At 35.6% G+C, this 18014-nt stretch overlaps 2 protein-coding genes across 2 annotated transcripts; both read left to right on the forward strand.

Annotated features, from left to right (window-relative positions):
- The first annotated feature begins 283 nt into the window (after window positions 1-283).
- Window positions 284-2114, forward strand: LOC108996189. Its single transcript, XM_018971962.2, has one exon. It carries the CDS (start codon window positions 474-476, stop codon window positions 2043-2045), a length of 1572 nt encoding a protein of 523 aa, XP_018827507.1. The 5' UTR covers window positions 284-473; the 3' UTR covers window positions 2046-2114.
- An 8017-nt stretch (window positions 2115-10131) lies between these two features.
- On the forward strand, window positions 10132-17722 carry LOC108996389 (alpha-L-fucosidase 2-like). Its single transcript, XM_018972263.2, has 10 exons — window positions 10132-10484; window positions 11903-12048; window positions 12685-13589; window positions 13930-14062; window positions 14523-14681; window positions 15448-15672; window positions 15981-16082; window positions 16218-16353; window positions 16587-16782; window positions 17183-17722. Exons 1-10 carry the CDS (start codon window positions 10277-10279, stop codon window positions 17484-17486), a joined length of 2514 nt encoding a protein of 837 aa, XP_018827808.1. The 5' UTR covers window positions 10132-10276; the 3' UTR covers window positions 17487-17722.
- Window positions 17723-18014: the final 292 nt, after the last annotated feature.

Consider the following 18014-nt stretch of genomic DNA (forward strand, 5'->3'; position numbering starts at 1 on the left):
TATCCTCATAAATTCGTTTATTCATTATTTCCTTCCGTGATTTATCCTCGTCAGTATCACATTACACGTGTAGGCCGCCTGGGCCCAATAAAACTGTAAAACCTCGACGTCCCCAGTTGCCACAACCACGCAAACATTTTCCTGAGCAATTCTTCCGATAAGAAAAAAAGAATATCTTAAGCTAGAAAGTGAGAGAAAAGCGACAGTCATTAATGCAATCCAAAAACTAACAATCTCAAATCAAACACAAACGCACGCTTAGAGCCATCAGTTCCAGTACTACTGTTCCACCCCATTAGAAATTTCAAACACAAACACGGTAGCTACCTCATCCGTGGCTCCCGTTGCTTCCATGTTGGCGAACTTCCTATCACTCATCCATCCTTATAACGCCCCAAGAACCGCCAGGTTTCTTCTCCACATTTTCCTGGCTCCCAAATAGCAAAGCAATACCCACCAAATAACTCAACATAATGTTGGACATTTGGTCCTGGATATGTGAGCTTTCCAACTTAGACGAGGGGGACTCACGCAACGTCCTTGAACTCGCGAGATCCGGACAGGGTCAGGAGACTAAAATTATCCAACTCATAGCCGAGCGCGCCTCCGGGTCCAACACGGACACGCTGATGACCTTCACCATATGCTCACATGGTTTTGATTCTTCTAACGTTCAAATGACCATCTGGGTCTCCGACACTTGCCCCTTATTCTCCCCCCAACCGTTCCTCCCCCTCTTACTCCAGCTGCTCCAGGAACTGATATCCCACTCGCCAACGGCTCACGATAGCACGTGCCCCAGGTCACAACTCCAAAAGCTGAAACCGGACCCCATTTTGTGGATCATGGAATCTCACTCTCTGGAGTCGTTCTCTAGCTTTTTCAACCAAGTCTTCCTCATGCGGCTGTTCTGGCTCTGCGTATGCGACTCCCCTAGCGAGGTTGGCTCGCTTTACTTCCATTCCTTGTTGGCTCCAAACATCGAAGCCTTGTCGTGTAAGCACATGCCAGTTCTGCGAACATTTTTTATCGCAGTCGGTGTGGATGTCGAGCAGTGCTTCATGCGCAGCCTAGGCTACATGATAACAAAATGGTTGATCTTGAAAGAGTTGGGCGTAGGATTGCAAACGTTAACACCAGATCAGAACCTTGGATTTTCTTATGCTACGGAGGCCCATGGGTTTTGGGTACTGAAGGGTTACGCACCGGTGCTGGGAATGAAACTCGCGCGTTATAAAGGTCATAAATATCGGTTTCCTGTTATAGAAGCGAAAGAATCAGTGATAAGATACGCTCTTGCGCACCAGCAATTGGAGGCCGTTATTCAGTTTGAATATTCGGTTACATTCTACGATGGGTTTCTTCAGGTGAACACGCGTGTCGATAACATACGACTCCACGTGGCAAAGCTGGGATTTAATGAAAACGAAAATGTGCATTATGCAGAAGAGAGGCATTTCCCGTCGAGGATTCGGTTTTGGGTCGGTCCGGAAGTTGGGGCAACGTACGTGGCCGGAGTGAGCTTGGGTCGGTCCACGAACAACGGAGAGAAAGAAATGGAAACGCAAAAAATAGTGAAGGGTAGTTTTGAAAAATCAAAGGTTCAGAGTGTGAAAGCCGTGGCAAGAACATCGACGAGGACGCGGACGAAGAATTGGAGGTGGGACCAAGACACTGAGGGAAACGCAGCAATCTTCGATGCGGTTTTAAACGACGACATGACGGGTCTTGAAGCAGCCACGTGGAAGCCACATAGTGGTGTTACTAGTAAATCGAGGCATGGCCTTCAAAATCGATATGCCGGAGCGAATAGGCCGTTTACGAAAACCGGGGGATTGGTATTTGCGGGGGATGTGTATGGAGAGGGAGTAAGTTGGAGGCTGAGCAAAGAGATGGAAGGGAGTGTGTTGAAGTGGAGGATAGGAGGCCAAGTTTGGCTAAGTTACTTGCCTAATGAGGTAAAGAGTTCATATTTTGAGACGAGGTGCGTGGAGTGGTGTGATGAGGTTGATTTGCCTTTGATTCGCGATAAATCGAGCTTGTAAGAAAGCCTTATGATTATGTAAAATTAATTGATGCAATAAAGGTTTACATGTTTTAGTACTCTGGTTCGATGTGCATGCTTATTATTAACATATGATATTTTTATAATTAACGTATTATCCCACAATTTTAAGTTTGTTTTTCTAAAATTATGTTTTAGATCGTGAAAGTTGGACCAGCCCAAGTTTTGAACGAACGCGTATGTACACCACAATTAGAGATCATGGCACCCATGCATGTTCTAGTAGTAATTGGTGATATTCTTGTTAATGTCGTGTTTCATAGTCTAGGTAATTCAGCAATTTCTCTTAAAGGCCTACAAGATTAACTAAGAGAAGGTTTGGGGTGATAAGAGACATCTCCAATACCTAAATTAAAATAATATTTTTTGTGTGGAGAGTGCTAGGAGAAAAATGGTCAAATCCCTTTACCTGACCCTGGGACATACTTATATACCTAGTCGTGATGGTTCTCGCCCACTGGTAGTAGATCGTACAAGGACATACTAAGCTTTGTACTAGTGGCAAGGTCCCCCTCTGTCATATCAATCGTCGCCTTACCGTATTGTACGTGGGTTTCCAGTTTATCCCTTATTATAGATGAAGGGGAGGTGCTCACACTGTCGTGGTTACAGAAGTGAATGGACTTCGGGTTTTAACCTTGCATGCTGGTCCTTCTGGGCAGTGTGCCCGTTGTTCAGCCGTATGGGTTGTGGCTAAGGTAGTTGACGTGACTTGTTACCATATCTGATGGGCTTTCTCGAGCCTAATTCAGCCCTCCTTCTTAATTATTTATGCACTGGACTATCCATAGGCCGACTTAGGCCCCGAGGGGAATAAATCCTACGAGGCCTAAGGTGGGAAATAAACTTCCCTCTTAATTCCTATTTATATAGTTCATGTGTCCATGCTTAAGGACCACTAGATTTGACTCATTTGAGACTTCTTATAAAAAAAGAAATGCATTACTTAAAATTCTAAAAACAAACTACAAAGTGTATATCACCAAGCACGATGGATTATTTTTCGCAGATTTAGACTAGGAGACAAAAAAATAAAAAAATTAAGAAAGCAAATACAATAAGCCCCCCGTTTGGATTGTAAGATGATTTCATATCATATCATATCACCTAATCTCATCGCATCTCATCTTATATTAATATTCAAATATCACAAACAAAAATACAAATACTTTTCAATTTCATCTAATCATTATAATTTTTCTAAACTTATAAATAAAATACAAAAAACAATTCATTTTGTTCTAATCCCAAAATAAAAATAATGAATTTTGTTATACATCAGTCACTATTTACCCCCGCACCCCATACCTTATGTCTTTTTTTTTTCATAAAGTGTGAGTAGTAAATAGTAGATGATGAGAAGAATTATTATTTTTTAAAACTCTATAAAACATCTTAACTCAAACTATTTAACTACCATTCACAAAATTTATCCAAAAATATATATATACTATTCACAAACTATTTTAATACTATTTATAAATTTTTCTTCTCAACATTCAAATGAGATCTAAATCACAAAGATGAATATGAAAAATATGTATGCTGAGTCAACACTCGAAATTTGGTCTAAATACATACAAATAAATAATAATACGACTTTTTATCTTGTCTGTATTATTGTCGATCAATATAATCCATTCAAAATAATTTTATAAGTCAATTAATCAAATAAGAAAGTTATTTAAGATACCACATTTAAGATAAAAAATAATAATATTTATTGTAAATGGTATGATTGATGCGGTATCGTTGTTGCATCGAGAAATAATGTATCCACAGAAGACTTATAGTGACAAAAGCTATCGAATATTTGTGTTTATTTATTTTTTAGTATTGTATTTTTTATTTTTTTATATTCTTTTTTTTAAATACATTAAAAGAATGCTTTAAAAAAATAAAAATAAAAATTGCCCTAGCGGCTTCCTATTGCATTAAGTTACAGTTACTGCTTGTTGGATACGAGTTGCGGGATGGTTAGAGTTGAGCCAAAATTTGAAAATTCAACTCGGTCTCTAATTCCGTACTGATTCTGCTCTGGCTCCACTTCGATAAGTCGGAATCGGAATTTTTTTAACCAAAAATGTCGGAGTTGGAGGTTACAATGTACCGACTCCAACTTTAACTTCGTTTCGACTCCGATATTGTATATATTTAAATATATTAATCATATATATTTTATATAACTATAATTTATATAGCTACTTAAATTCAATAATATATTAATATGAGTAAATTATTATAAATTAATATGCTTGTACTATAATATAAATTGACTAAATTAACTAATAATAGTTTAGTATATGTAAACACCATACTAGTAACTATTACTACCATGTAATATTAATGAATAATAACAATTAATGTATAATAATATCTAATATTAATTATATAATAACTAATATATAATAACATTTAATACTAATGTTATGTATAAATATAAATTTATAAATTTATAATAACATGTAATACTGATATATAAACATTAACATATAATAACATATAATACTAATATATAATAATATTAATTTGTACAATTATTTATTTTTTCAGTTTTGGTTATGTTTTAATAAAATTGAAATTGAAATTGAAAAAATATTTAAAAAAAAAACTGAAATTTGGAAGCCTGAATCATATTAGTGAGAGTATAAAATTATCAAATTGAAATTTTAAATAAGCTAAAAAAAAAATTTCAAATCTGACTCCACTCCGAAAAGTCAAGTCAGCTCAAAAGCAATGTGAATCGAAGACGGAGTCACTCCATAGATAAAAACTGGAGAACGGTCTGGCTGTTAAGTAAATGATAGCAGCCCTCCAATCACAGCGCGACACGTAGGCGACTTATTGTGAAATTTTTACATCTGCAGACACCCGATCATTCAATTTATTATACCTTCCTCACTCTTGTATTTGTTTGCCCTTACTACTTCTTCCTGAGGAACCCTCGAACTCAACATCTCAACACTGCCATCCCGCACGGCGCTCGACCCTGACGGTGGCGAATCTCAACCCAGACAGTGGCGGTGACCCAGATGGTGGCGGTGTCCTGAGATGAATGTTCAAACCAATGTTTGTGCGTTTCTCGTGAATTCTCCCTTTTTGCTCTAAATATATTGAAGGACGACAACCTCAGTAGGTTTCCTAATTAAAGAACACCAAAACCAAGATTAGAAAGAAAAAACTTGGAAAATTATTTATCCCCAGTTTTGGTTTAACCCTATTCAAGATAGAGATAAATCCATTAAATTGTTTATACGTAAAAAACATCAAACCCAAAAGTTCAAGACTCATTTTGAATATTGCAATTGTGCTTTTCTCTGTTCATACAGAATCTCATCGAAGCATATACACAAACTCTCTTCTCTACTATCTACATACAAATCAATACCTAGTACAAATCAATATATATATAAATCTGTGGCCAAAATCTGGTGGTTTGATTCTTTACTGAAGTGGTAACTTGCTTCGACGTCGGAATTAGATGGTGGTGGTGGAACCTTGGTCGGTTCCGACGGTGGTGCTCAAGTCTTGGTCAGTGGGTAGTGGGTTTGGTGGCGTAACAAGAGGCGGACTGGAAGTGAACGAATAGAAAAAAAGAAATGTGAAAGCTGGAAAATGGAAATTCGATTATGTGAAGTGAATAGCTTGTGATTATGTGTGGTGAGGTCGAAAGGATTTATTATATTTTTATCTACGTGTCACCGTGTGATAGATGGCTGTTATTCTAAACTTAACAGCCGGACCGCTCAGCAACATTTATGCACTCCATATTGTGGGTGCTCAGACCTTGGGGTGGTAGTTGGATTTGGGTTTGTCCCGATAACCTGAAATGCACGAGAGGTCCAGCAACCTGAAATCCAAGACTAGGGAACAACACTAAAATAGGTATCTTGCATTTTTTTATTTTTCAAAAATAAAAAACTTCTTTAATATCTTATATGTAATAAGCGTGTCGTCCATCTTTTATTTTCAATTTTGTCCTTCGTTTCATATTTCTTTCCCGTTTCTGTCCCTCAGTTCTAACATTTATACCGATTTCGCCCCTACTTTTGTTTTTATTTGTCGTTTATGTACTTCAGTTCTAACATTTATACCTATTTTGCCCCTGCTTTTGAAGCAGGCAGCTGTTGTCTAACATGTTGTTTTCCGATTTTACCCTTCATTTTCTATATTTTGTCATGTTCTGTCCTTGACTTCTCCAAGTCCAAGGTTCTAGTTTTGTTTTTCACTTTGGACCTTTTTTTTCCCGTCGTTATCTTTAACTGCCCTTTTTCCCAATTCCTGTGTTTTCATCTTATCTCTAATTTCTTTTTCCCACTGCTTCTACCACTTCGTTTATTTTCTATTGTGCTTTATTTATTTTCTACTGTTTTGCTCTTATCATATTCTATTTTATTTTTTCAGTTTTCCACTGCCTGCCGCTTGGTATAAGAGTGATTTCCATCTCTTTATTTCCTCCCAAATCTGTTTCTTCACTTCTAGTTCTAAATTTGCCTCTCAGCTCTTCAGTTTCACAAGTATGAATTTGGTAAATATTTCTGACTATTTCTTCAGTTATTTATTTTGGTAAATATTTCTGACTATTTCTTTAGTTATTTATTTATATATGAATACTTAATTGTTAGAAATAAATAAAAGAAGTCTTAATATAAATTTTTTTGGGATGAATGGACAAGAAAAACCGAAATGAAAGAACAACAATAAAAAGTTACTTGAATATTTGGATTTAGAAAACTAAATTTAGTTGAGAAGAGATGATTGAAACTGAACAGGATCTCCATTTTTTATTGTAGTGCTGTTTCTGGCTCCTTTATCTATAAAAAGACAAAATAAAAGTGAGATCCTCATATAAATAAAAAAAACCAAAACACGTAATACATTTGTACATAGATTCGTTAAATTTGAAAGAAAACTCATACTAACAGAAAAAAGATCATGGATCACAAAAATTCACCACCTCGATATAGTCTCAGATCAGACCAGAACAAATATGAGAAAGAAATATTCCAAACCATATAATACACGTCTAGATGAATAAGGATTGAAACAAGAAAACTTATCCAAACAGAGTGCTTTGCACGGAACCTCAAATGACAATCAAATCACTATGCTCAATATCGATGAAAAAAGTGATACAAGAAAATGTATAACGAAGCAGAGATGAGATTAACAACAAATTTACAGAAAGAAAAATAAAAGCAACGAAAATTACAGTTGTGCAAAAAAAAAAACCTCATACCTGTGAAGTTAGGAAAAAAAAAAACTTCAATGACAATACCAGCACAATAAATCACTATATAAGTAGTTGAAGAAATCATAAGAAAAACACTAGACAGACAACAACAATGAAAATAAAATCTTTTGCAAATTTGGAAAATAAAAATCAGTACAGAAAAAAAGTTACATCTGCAAAAAAAATGAGAAATATATAAAACAACATATCTGAAGAAAAAATTCCTTAGATCTATAGTAAAGCGTGTAAATCTCTTTAGATTTATAAACGTAAATCTAAACAAAAAAACAAAAAAAAAGTTTTAACCATGGAGAATGGGAAGTAATGGATTCGATGTTCATCATCTATGTTGCACAAAGAAAAAAATTGTTTTTTCTTGGCTGGGTGATATGGAGTCAGGCTGTGTAAAACGGAGCTGTTGTGTTGGTGTTGCGGTTGATGTTTTTGAGAGAAGAAGCGAGATAAGGAGACAAAGAAAGAGGTATGAGAGTTGAGGCAAAAGCAAAAGAGAAAGAAATAGAGGAGAGAGGAGAAAAAGAGTGTCGTTTGTGAGAGGGAGGACGAGAATAATTTATATCCCACATATTATAGTTTATGAAAAATGTTTTTGGGCTACCGTACGTGTGACAAACTATACTCCACATGTTATAGTTGATGAAAATTTATATATTATTGAATACTATACTCGAAATCTATTAATAATTATTGAATATTATATTTTATATTATCAAAGAATTCTATATTTATGAGGTTATTAATGTTATTATTAATAAGATTATTAATAACAAATGCCATCTCCCACTGTATTATATTCTGTTTAATTTCCAATTTTATAAATACCCATGTTATTGATTATATATGTTCTCACTCTTAATATTTTATTATGGCCTCATTCAATAAATATGATTTATAATTTAATTATGTTTTGTTTCTTATGATTTACCAACTAGCCTAATTTTATTATGTTTTGTTTCTTTATATATTATTTGTCATGAATCAGCTGGTTATGTTCTTATCTTGCTCTATGACATTTCACTGACTGCTCATCTGTACTATTCCTACCATTCATTTATTTCTCCTCTACTTTGAGGTATTTTTTATCACTTTTATTTGAAGTATATTTTTTGTATTTATTTTGTAATATTTATTTTGTTTATTCATATGTCATATTTAGAATAGTTAATTTAAAGCCCCGTTTAGAGATTTTTTTAAAAATAAATGTTTCTTTTTCTTGCTTTAAATATAAATAATTACTATATGGTCTATGTTACATCAAATTCTGAATATATTGGATGGATCTCATAAATCAGTTAATGGGAAACTATATAATTAATTGAATTCTGGACAGTGGCTTGCTATGGCTAAAGAGCGGAAGCAGCTCTCAGTTGAAACTACTGCAGACTAGGCATGGTCATCAGAGCTATGTTGTTTAAGTCATTGTTTAAAGAATATAGATGCATGTTATGTGCCTAAGTAGTTTGGTGCTACTTGCAGTTGAGACTTTAAGCACATTTTTGCTACTGTGTGCTCGTGTATGTCAAAATGATAATTCAATGGTGAATACTGAAACATTTTAGGTGGTAGAAAATCTAGATAAAAAAAATGTGAAATATTTGTTAGTAAGTGTAGTGTATTCTCAGCTTTTCAATGATTCCAAGGTGCATTAGATGTTCTATTTTTTGTTCTTTAGATTTCATTAGTGACTGAAATTATAGTTGTTGACATAAATCTTTATAGGATTCACTTGTAACTAGAGAAGGTTGAGAAGTACCTTTCCGGGTTCACAAAAGTGGACTAGAATCGGTACTCAATGAAATTTTTTTTTGAGATAAGGAAGCAAAAGTATCTTGAGGCATTGGATAAGTAAGCTTCTAAGTTTTAGGTTATTAATTATCTAAGTGTCGTTTTGATGAGAAGTGATTGTTTGTCTTTAGAGATTCTGTGGCATATAGCATGTGAAGAGACTGTTTAAATTTTGATAGGCATGATCGTTCCAAGGCTGTGGATATATTAGTAAATGATTTGAAAGTTTTTGCCACATTTAATGAAGAGCTTTTCAAAGAAATCACTCAGTTATTAACATTGGAGAATTTCAAGTATGATGAATTTATGTTCAATTGCTTTGATGCATTCTGCCTATTGATGAATTTGTTTTTAAATATAGAAAAAACTATTACATTTTATAATTATATATATTAACTTATTTTTTATTATTACATATTTTTAGATTTCATAAATGTTATTTTTAAAAATATTTTTTATATTTTCACAATTGGGCACACGTGCAATGCACGTGTTTGCCCTTTGCTAGTAGTATAAGAAAAGTCTTATTTCGTGCACCGACATTTCAAATCCAAATATATTCTCTTGAAGCGGAGTGAGTTATCAGAGGACAAGAGAGATCATTTGAGGGGATATGTTTTTTTTTTTAACGAACTTTTTACTCAAACACCTGAAAACATATATATTGAATTATTGAACGTTAAAAATTTGCATTGTCCACTGTGAAATTAACAAATTATGCTAATTTCTCTGTTAATTAAATATATCAAATTACTATTAATGATTTTTTATAATACACCGCCTTTACGTTGGGCCAGAGACAAAAAGCGTAACGAAGGCCGAGAGGAAATTACGAAAGACCACAAATGCAATCTTACCTGGGTTCCCTCGTGATCACTCTGCAACGCACATACCGCCGCGTGCAGTAAAATATGATATCACACACTCGAACAGAATCAGAATTCACAAAGCTTATTTCTAAGCTACGTACAGTGCCGGGTAAACGTGGGTCCCGTTTCCTTCACTACATGCCTCATTGACATGTGCAATTTATAGCCAAGGGTCACACAGCCTTCCCAGCCACCCTACCTTTACTCTCTCCCACGCGTCACGGACTGCTAGAGAACTCACCATAACACACCAAGCACCTTCCTTGTTCGTCCTGTACTTACTTTCCGACTTTGGTTGTCGCGGTAATGGAAGATGCAGAGTGGGTTTTGGTGCGGCCACCGGCAGAGAAGGAACTCTGGAATCCCAGTTTAGGGGATGCAGAGACTTCTAAGCCTTTGAAACTTACGTTTTCTGGGCCGGCGAAGCACTGGACCGATGCGATTCCTATTGGGAATGGGCGGCTTGGAGCGATGATTTGGGGTGGCGTGGCATCAGAAACTCTCCAACTTAATGGTAAAAAGAAAAACAAAGGCCAATGCCGGATCCCTTCGTGTTTCTAAGAACCGCACATTGAGTTTTGAGAGTAAGATTATTTGGTTATGACATGCTTGGTTGTTGAGAAATCGAAAGAACATCGAAGTAAGAAAAGTAGTTGAGTAGGGTTGCTCAAGACTCAAGTGAAGCATTTTGTTTTATCTTACCTTTTATTTTTTTACCATTTTTAATGTCGAGAAGTTTGAGTTTGTTTACTTTCTTATTGATTAGCAAACGAGAGATATATATATATATATATATATATATATATATATATATATATTTTGATTATTTCGTTGTAAGAATAACTATTTAGTTGTTTATGCTGCATTCCTACGTTTCTGAGCAACAGAATGGGTGGCCATGTGGATGTTAAGTTGTTAACTGGCATTGGATTGGGTACAAATGCTTGGAGTGAAGTGATATCGATGCTTTTCTTTTTCCTTTTTCTCCCCCCTTCTAAGATCCAAGATTTGGTCCTGTCATATATTTTTCGAGCCACAAAAATAAGACAATTTTTTGGCACTCATAATAATTAAACTGCTTGGAGTGATCATTTCTGAAATCAAAGAACTAGTGTGGCATTTACCCAGAGCCTTTGTGCGTTCAGCTTGGTCTCTAAGATTAATTGCAATTAGGCGATTTTGTTCTTGAATTTGAATTCACTTATTTGACCACCACCAAGGGTGGTGATTCAATGGTTTAGCATGTACTAGGTCTATGGGATCTCTTTTGACTATTAGTATTAGCCGCCTAAAGGTTTATTGAATTCCTTAGTGAGATTGGGGTCTAAGCTATGACTCAAACCGCTTGCGGCTTCCCACTGTTTTGGCCCCTCTTGTTCGGTTCCTAGCAGGTAGAGTGCTGCTATGGTTACGCTGAGGTAGGGAAGCCACCTTTGGCCGCCCTTTCCTACCCTTTTTATTCAGCACAAAAAAAAAAAAAAAAACAAAAACAAAAAAGAATTCACATCTTTGATTCAACCTGGCTTAACAAATCACATCTAGTTAGTTTATATGCATGATCTGTCAATTATCTCTGGATTTGGTTGACGAGAGTCTTGAGGCAATGAGAATGGAGTTTTGAATTTTGTACTGTGTTATTATTGTTTCCAAAAGTTAAAAATCCCATCACCGTCTGGCTCATTATTGTTTTAACTGTTTCCAAACAAACAAAGGTCTGTAAATCTAGATGGAGAATTTCTTTTCGTCTAGTACATTTTACTATAAACCAAATGGTACGAGTTACAACAATATGCTTCTTTTTCCTGTCCAATACATTGACTTGGGCTCTTCTCTCTCTCTATATATATGTACATATATGTATGTCTGTATGTATGTTTGTATGTATATATCCAGGCACATGTTAATGGCTATTTTATTTCAATTTGTATGTAGAGGACACTCTCTGGACTGGGACTCCAGGGAACTATACCAACCCAAATGCTCCAGAGGCACTATCACAGGTCAGAAAACTTGTTGATAATGACGAGTTTACTGAAGCGACTGCAGCAGCAGTCAAGTTGTCAGGAACTCCTTCTGATGTATGTCACTTTGTTACATTTGATGCTTCTATTTTTCATCTTTTTATTATCAATAAGTATGATCTATATTAATATTGATGCAAGTAAATTTATGGAGTTCTCAATCTTTTTCCTTAATAGTAAAACTGCCTATTCAATTCTTTTTTATTTCTAGTCGGTGGTGAGTCCTGTCTTCCATTTTCACTGCTGGTACATATAAAAACAGTCCAACCAAAGAAAAATCTATTTTTTATTTGAGGCTTACACCCTGCCACAGATATGACGTTAAAGCTGAAACATACTTAATAGCTGAAAATGATAGTTCGGGAATGCCTGGGTGTTTAACTCCTTCATGCTTGCTGTATTGGTTAGCACTTGGCTCTTACCGATCATGGAGTGTCTCATGATGGTGACATAAACTCTGGCCAAGCATATTAGCTAACTTTTACTACGCTGATGTGTATCATCTCTGGATGGTGGTCTTATATCTTGGTGTGCATCTTATACATCATCAAAATGTTAATTTTGCTGCAGAATTTAGTCAGAAGACAAGATTTTTATTGCCAATGATGCCAGAGAAGATGAGCTTCCATGTTACCAAAAGATTTAACTTGTTAATGGGATTTATGTCCTGATATTTATTTTGTGGTGATGAAGGTTTACCAACTTCTTGGGGACATCAAGCTTGAATTTGATGATTCGCATCTTACATATGCTGAAGAAACTTACCAAAGGGAGTTGGACTTGGATACTGCTACTGCAAGAGTAAAATATTCTGTGGGTGACGTAGAATTTATGAGGGAACATTTCGTTTCCCATCCAGACCAAGTGATTGTGACAAAGATTTCTGCCAGCAAGTTAGGGTCTCTATCATTTACAGTGCTTTTGGACAGCAAGTTACATCATCATTCACATGTAAATGGAAAAAATCAGATAATAATGGAAGGAAGTTGTCCTGGTAAACGAATCCCCCCTAAAGCGAATGAAAATGAAAATCCTAAAGGAATTCAGTTTTCTGCAATCCTTGATTTACAGATAGGTGATGGCAGAGGGGCGATACAGGTTTTGGATGACAAGAGGTTAAGGGTAGAGGGTTCAGATTGGGCTGTCCTGCTTTTGATAGCTTCATCTTCATTTGTTGGGCCATTTACCAAGCCTGCAGATTCTAAGAAGGATCCCACTTCAGAGTCTCTCAGTGCATTAGAGCAAATAAAGAAATTGTCATACTCTAACCTTTATGCACGTCATTTGGATGACTATCAGAATCTTTTTCATCGTGTCTCGTTGCAGCTTTCAAAAAGCTCCAAGAGCCTCGTAGGAAATGGGTTTTTAAAGATGAAGAAAGTTATATCCTCTATAACTAATCCAGATTTCAAGGAAAGTGAGGATGTGACGATTTCAACTGCAGAGAGAGTTAAATCTTTCCAGACTGATGAAGATCCATCTTTGATAGAGCTCTTATTCCAGTATGGTCGATATCTACTTATATCTTGTTCTCGTCCTGGAACTCAGGTGGCAAACCTGCAGGGTATATGGAACAAAGATATTGAGCCTGCGTGGGAGTATGTTTTCCTCTCCCTCACCCTGCCCCACCCCATATATTAGTGTGCGATAATTTTCCTGAAACTGAGGAAGTTAATCTTTCTATAGGGACATAGGAAAGACTGTAAAATAATAAGATAAAAGTGTACATTCAAGGAAGATTATTCCAGTCTTCTCACTACATTTTTTCCTTCTGTAAACATGAATTAAACACATGATATGGTTAAATGTGCTCCCATTCGAGGATAGCATGTAAATATAAAATTTTACCTAATTTACATGGTACCTTCCAATTCTTGTGGCTATTTGCATCTCATTTTTTATTTGTATAATTACTTATTGGATCTCTGTTTTGTTCAGCGGTGCTCCTCATACAAACATTAATCTTCAAATGAACTATTGGCCTTCACTTCCTTGCAACCTTAGCGAGTGCCAGGAACCCTTGTTTGAGTACGTTTCCTATCTGTCAGTCAATGGGAGCAAAACTGCAAAAGTAAGATTTTCACTTTCTAGTGTAAAGTCCTTTCGATTTTTTTTTTTTTTTTTGTCAATGTATTTTATTCAATGCATCAATATTATTTTTACAGGAACTTTTAATGGATGATTCACCTTAAGTAGAATAAATGAGGGGGACTTAAATTTACGTATGTATGGATAGTACAGGGCCTATAGGATGACCCTGTAGAAGGGGGTCTGTTTTGTTTATGATACATTATGATTTTATTATTCATCATATCATTCCGATGTGAAGTGATGGTGTATATTCCTTATTCATGAAACATTGACAGGCTTAAACCAGCACGAGTCCATAGAAAACTAGACCCTTGGTGGCCTCCTTGATCTTGTGTCACCAAGACAATTGATTTTGCTATCTTTTATATAATCAAGCATAAAGTTTATTATATATCACTGAATATTACAGGTGAATTTACTTATCAAAAAAAATATTACAGGTGAATTATGAAGCAAGTGGTTGGGTTGTCCATCAAGTGTCTGACATATGGGCAAAAACATCCCCTGATCGAGGTGAGGCTGTGTGGGCCTTATGGCCAATGGGAGGAGCATGGCTTTGTACCCATCTCTGGGAACATTATACTTACAAAATGGACAAAGTAAGTCCCTGTTCTATCCGTATGTTGTTTATTGCTAATGTGATCACAATGTTTGTTCATCATGAGAAGGAACATTAAACAGGAGCCGCACACAGCTTTTGAATTGGAAGAGACCATTTAATTGTTGTGGCATTTGAGAGTGTAAAAACAAAAAGTCTAGACATTCCAAGTGAAGTATGTCCACTAAGCAAAGTCCTTTCGTAATCAATGTTAAGATTCTAGGAATTTTTAGAGTGGGAGGCAAGGCTTCTGAAGTGGTATAGAATGTCTGTATGACTGTAAAATATTTTGTTATTGTACTCTAATCATTGGACTATAAGGTAAGTAGAGACTAATTCGACACTTAATTCATTCCAGTCATGATAATAGACATGACCTATAAATTGTCTTGTTGCCTAGTTGAAGATATGATGTTTTGACGTTTGACTAATTGAAAAAGGAAAATTCTATATACCATACTACGATCTCACTTTCATCCCACTAAGTATGATGTGACACATATATCACTATTAAATGATCAATTTATTGCATGCTTCTTTATCATATCTAATGATGATGAATGTGCTACATACTACTAAGTATGATCAAAATAGGATGAGAGTGTGGTGTATAACATTACTTATTAAAAAATGAGAAATCAGGGGCTTCATATATCGATACAATTGCAATATCAGTTTTCAATCCATATCATATATGACATGTTCTCAATGTTGGATATAATATCTGGTATTTATATGATTGCTGATATTTATTTTTGTATAATTAGGATTTTCTAAAAAATAAGGCGTATCCTTTGTTGGAAGGATGTGCATCATTTCTGTTGGATTGGTTGATTGAAGGCCATGGAGGATATCTGGAAACCAACCCGTCAACTTCTCCAGAGCACATGTTTATTGCTCCTGATGGTAAACCTGCCAGTGTGAGCTACTCATCAACCATGGACATGGCAATCATAAAAGAAGTTTTCTCTGCAATTGTTTCTGCTGCTGAGGTGAAGCTATTGAATAATTCCACTTATCATCCTCACACACCACACACTTCACTTATTTTAATTTTTTTTTTCATTTTTCTTATAACAAGTATGTAGTGTATGGATGATAAGTAGAACAATTCGATTAGTTTAACAAGAATAAAATAAAATAATAAATAATAAAAATAATAATTTCAAAATATGTAAAGTGTGTAGTGTAGGATGATGAGTAGCATCCCTCGAAGCTATTATATGTTGGTTAAGTCAATTCTAATCTTTTATCTTTATAAGATCTATAATCTATTTACAAGTAATTTTCTGACAAACAGGTTTTGGGAAAGACTGAGGATGCTATTGTTAAAAGAGTCCGTGAGGCTCAACCTAGGCTATTACCAACAAAAATTGCTCGAGATGGTTCCATTATGGAATGGGTATGTTAATATCTTGATTCTAACTTCTCATATTTTTCTGGAAGCTGTCATCTTCTCGCATGCCTAGTGAAGTTCTTCAATGTATTGGAATGTCGAAATTCATTATAGGCCAGCAAATTCTCTGTTTTATGGCAGGCACAAGATTTTCAAGACCCAGACATTCACCATCGACATGTATCACACCTTTTTGGCCTCTTTCCCGGGCATACAATCAGTGTTGATAAAACTCCAGACTTATGTAAAGCGGCTGATTATACTCTCTACAAAAGAGGTTTGTATCTGACAACTGGATATTTAGGTGTCAAATTGCAGATCTTCCTATAAAACCATATCCATTGAGGTTTGCAGAGAAAGGCTTACCAAGGTCTAAGCTGGCGTCTGATGTTTCTCTTTCTCTACTCTTTTATTCGATGATTCTATCATCTACACCGTGTTTTTCCTCCTTGTCCATACTATCATCGTAATCTTATGGTAGTGTTGTTATGATCTCTTGACATGAAACAGGAGATGATGGTCCAGGATGGTCAACTACATGGAAAATTGCATTGTGGGCCCGTCTTCACAACAGTGAGCATGCCTATCGGATGGTCAAGCATTTGATTGACTTGGTAGATCCAGATCATGAAAGTAACTATGAAGGAGGACTATATAGTAACTTGTTCACTGCACACCCCCCTTTCCAGATTGATGCTAACTTTGGGTAAGTCACACTACATTATGCATATTTAATATATACTTCTATTACTAACATGTATATCACATTGAAAAGAAATAAAAGGTTTCCTATTATAAATTCCATTCCCCTGATTGCAACAGTTCATTTTGCGGACAGTAGTTTTGTTTAATAAGTCATATACAGGAATTTTTCAACATATTAAGCATTTTCGCAACGTTGAAGTTTAAATTTTGGATTCAAACACTTGAGTTATGTGACCGAGTAATATATATTCGCTTAAAAGGTGGGGGGTGACGGTATAATCATCTGATATTGACGTTTGATTGAAATGGTACATGGGAGCTTTGCAGTAGTTATTTGATATGCATGCCACTTGAAGTAGATATCAGTTATGATTGACGATTCTGTAATTTTGTGGTGTTAGTTTTTCAGCAGCAGTTGCAGAAATGCTTGTCCAGAGCACCGTGAAGGATCTGTACTTACTTCCTGCTCTTCCCCGAGATAAATGGGCAAATGGTTGCGTAAAAGGATTGAAGGCGCGCGGTGGGGTGACAGTAAACATCTGCTGGAAGGAAGGAGATCTTCACGAAGTCGGCCTCTGGTCCAAGGAACAGAATTCTCTTACAAGATTGCATTACAGAGGAACTACGGTCACGGCAAATTTACCATCTGGCAGGGTTTATACATTCAATCGGCAATTAAAATGCGTTAAAGCGTGCTCTCTTTGAGAAGCAAGCGGCCTTTTCTTTTCGATTGCTAAGATCAAGCTTGATCTTTTGAAGAGCATTGAGTTCTATATCGCCAAAAAATTCCACAGAATGAAAAAATTCCCTTGTATTCTTTTGTCCGTCTTTCTCAATCATTCTTTTGGTCTGGATTTAACTCGATTCACCATGTCAGAGAATCTTCCAACGCATTATTTATTTGTTATTAATAACAGTTTCTTGCAAGAATTTACGACGTATGACTTGGATTGGATTTTCTTTTAAAGCTTCAGAGGCTTGCGATCACCAGATCATGAAGGTCTTGAGCTTCTCTCTATCGCTGAGATTCTCTCGGGGCCGATCAAAATTTTCTGTCAGTAAATAGTTTTTTTTTTCAAACAAGCATACCATAGATAAAATAAACGGTTACAAGATACAAGATTCAATAGGTTGAGTCTCAACAATCATCATAAACCAATACAACACTGGAAAAAATAAAACAAAGAAGGATTTGGAATCAATGACTTGGTTCCACTCATTTCCCACAAAGAG

This window comes from Juglans regia, chromosome 13 (assembly GCF_001411555.2).
Source record: "Juglans regia cultivar Chandler chromosome 13, Walnut 2.0, whole genome shotgun sequence".
Taxonomy (NCBI): domain Eukaryota; kingdom Viridiplantae; phylum Streptophyta; class Magnoliopsida; order Fagales; family Juglandaceae; genus Juglans; species Juglans regia.

What these genes read in the sequence shown, in the direction of transcription:
- LOC108996189 (XM_018971962.2), top strand. Translation starts at nt 474, where the DNA reads ATGTTGGACATTTGGTCCTGGATATGTGAGCTTTCCAACTTAGACGAG.
- LOC108996389 (XM_018972263.2), top strand. Translation starts at nt 10,277, where the DNA reads ATGGAAGATGCAGAGTGGGTTTTGGTGCGGCCACCGGCAGAGAAGGAA. An exon ending in GATATTGAGCCTGCGTGGGA is followed by an intron (nt 13,590 to 13,929) that starts GTATGTTTTCCT and finishes TGTTTTGTTCAG; the next exon opens with CGGTGCTCCTCATACAAACA. An exon ending in CAATTGTTTCTGCTGCTGAG is followed by an intron (nt 15,673 to 15,980) that starts GTGAAGCTATTG and finishes TCTGACAAACAG; the next exon opens with GTTTTGGGAAAGACTGAGGA.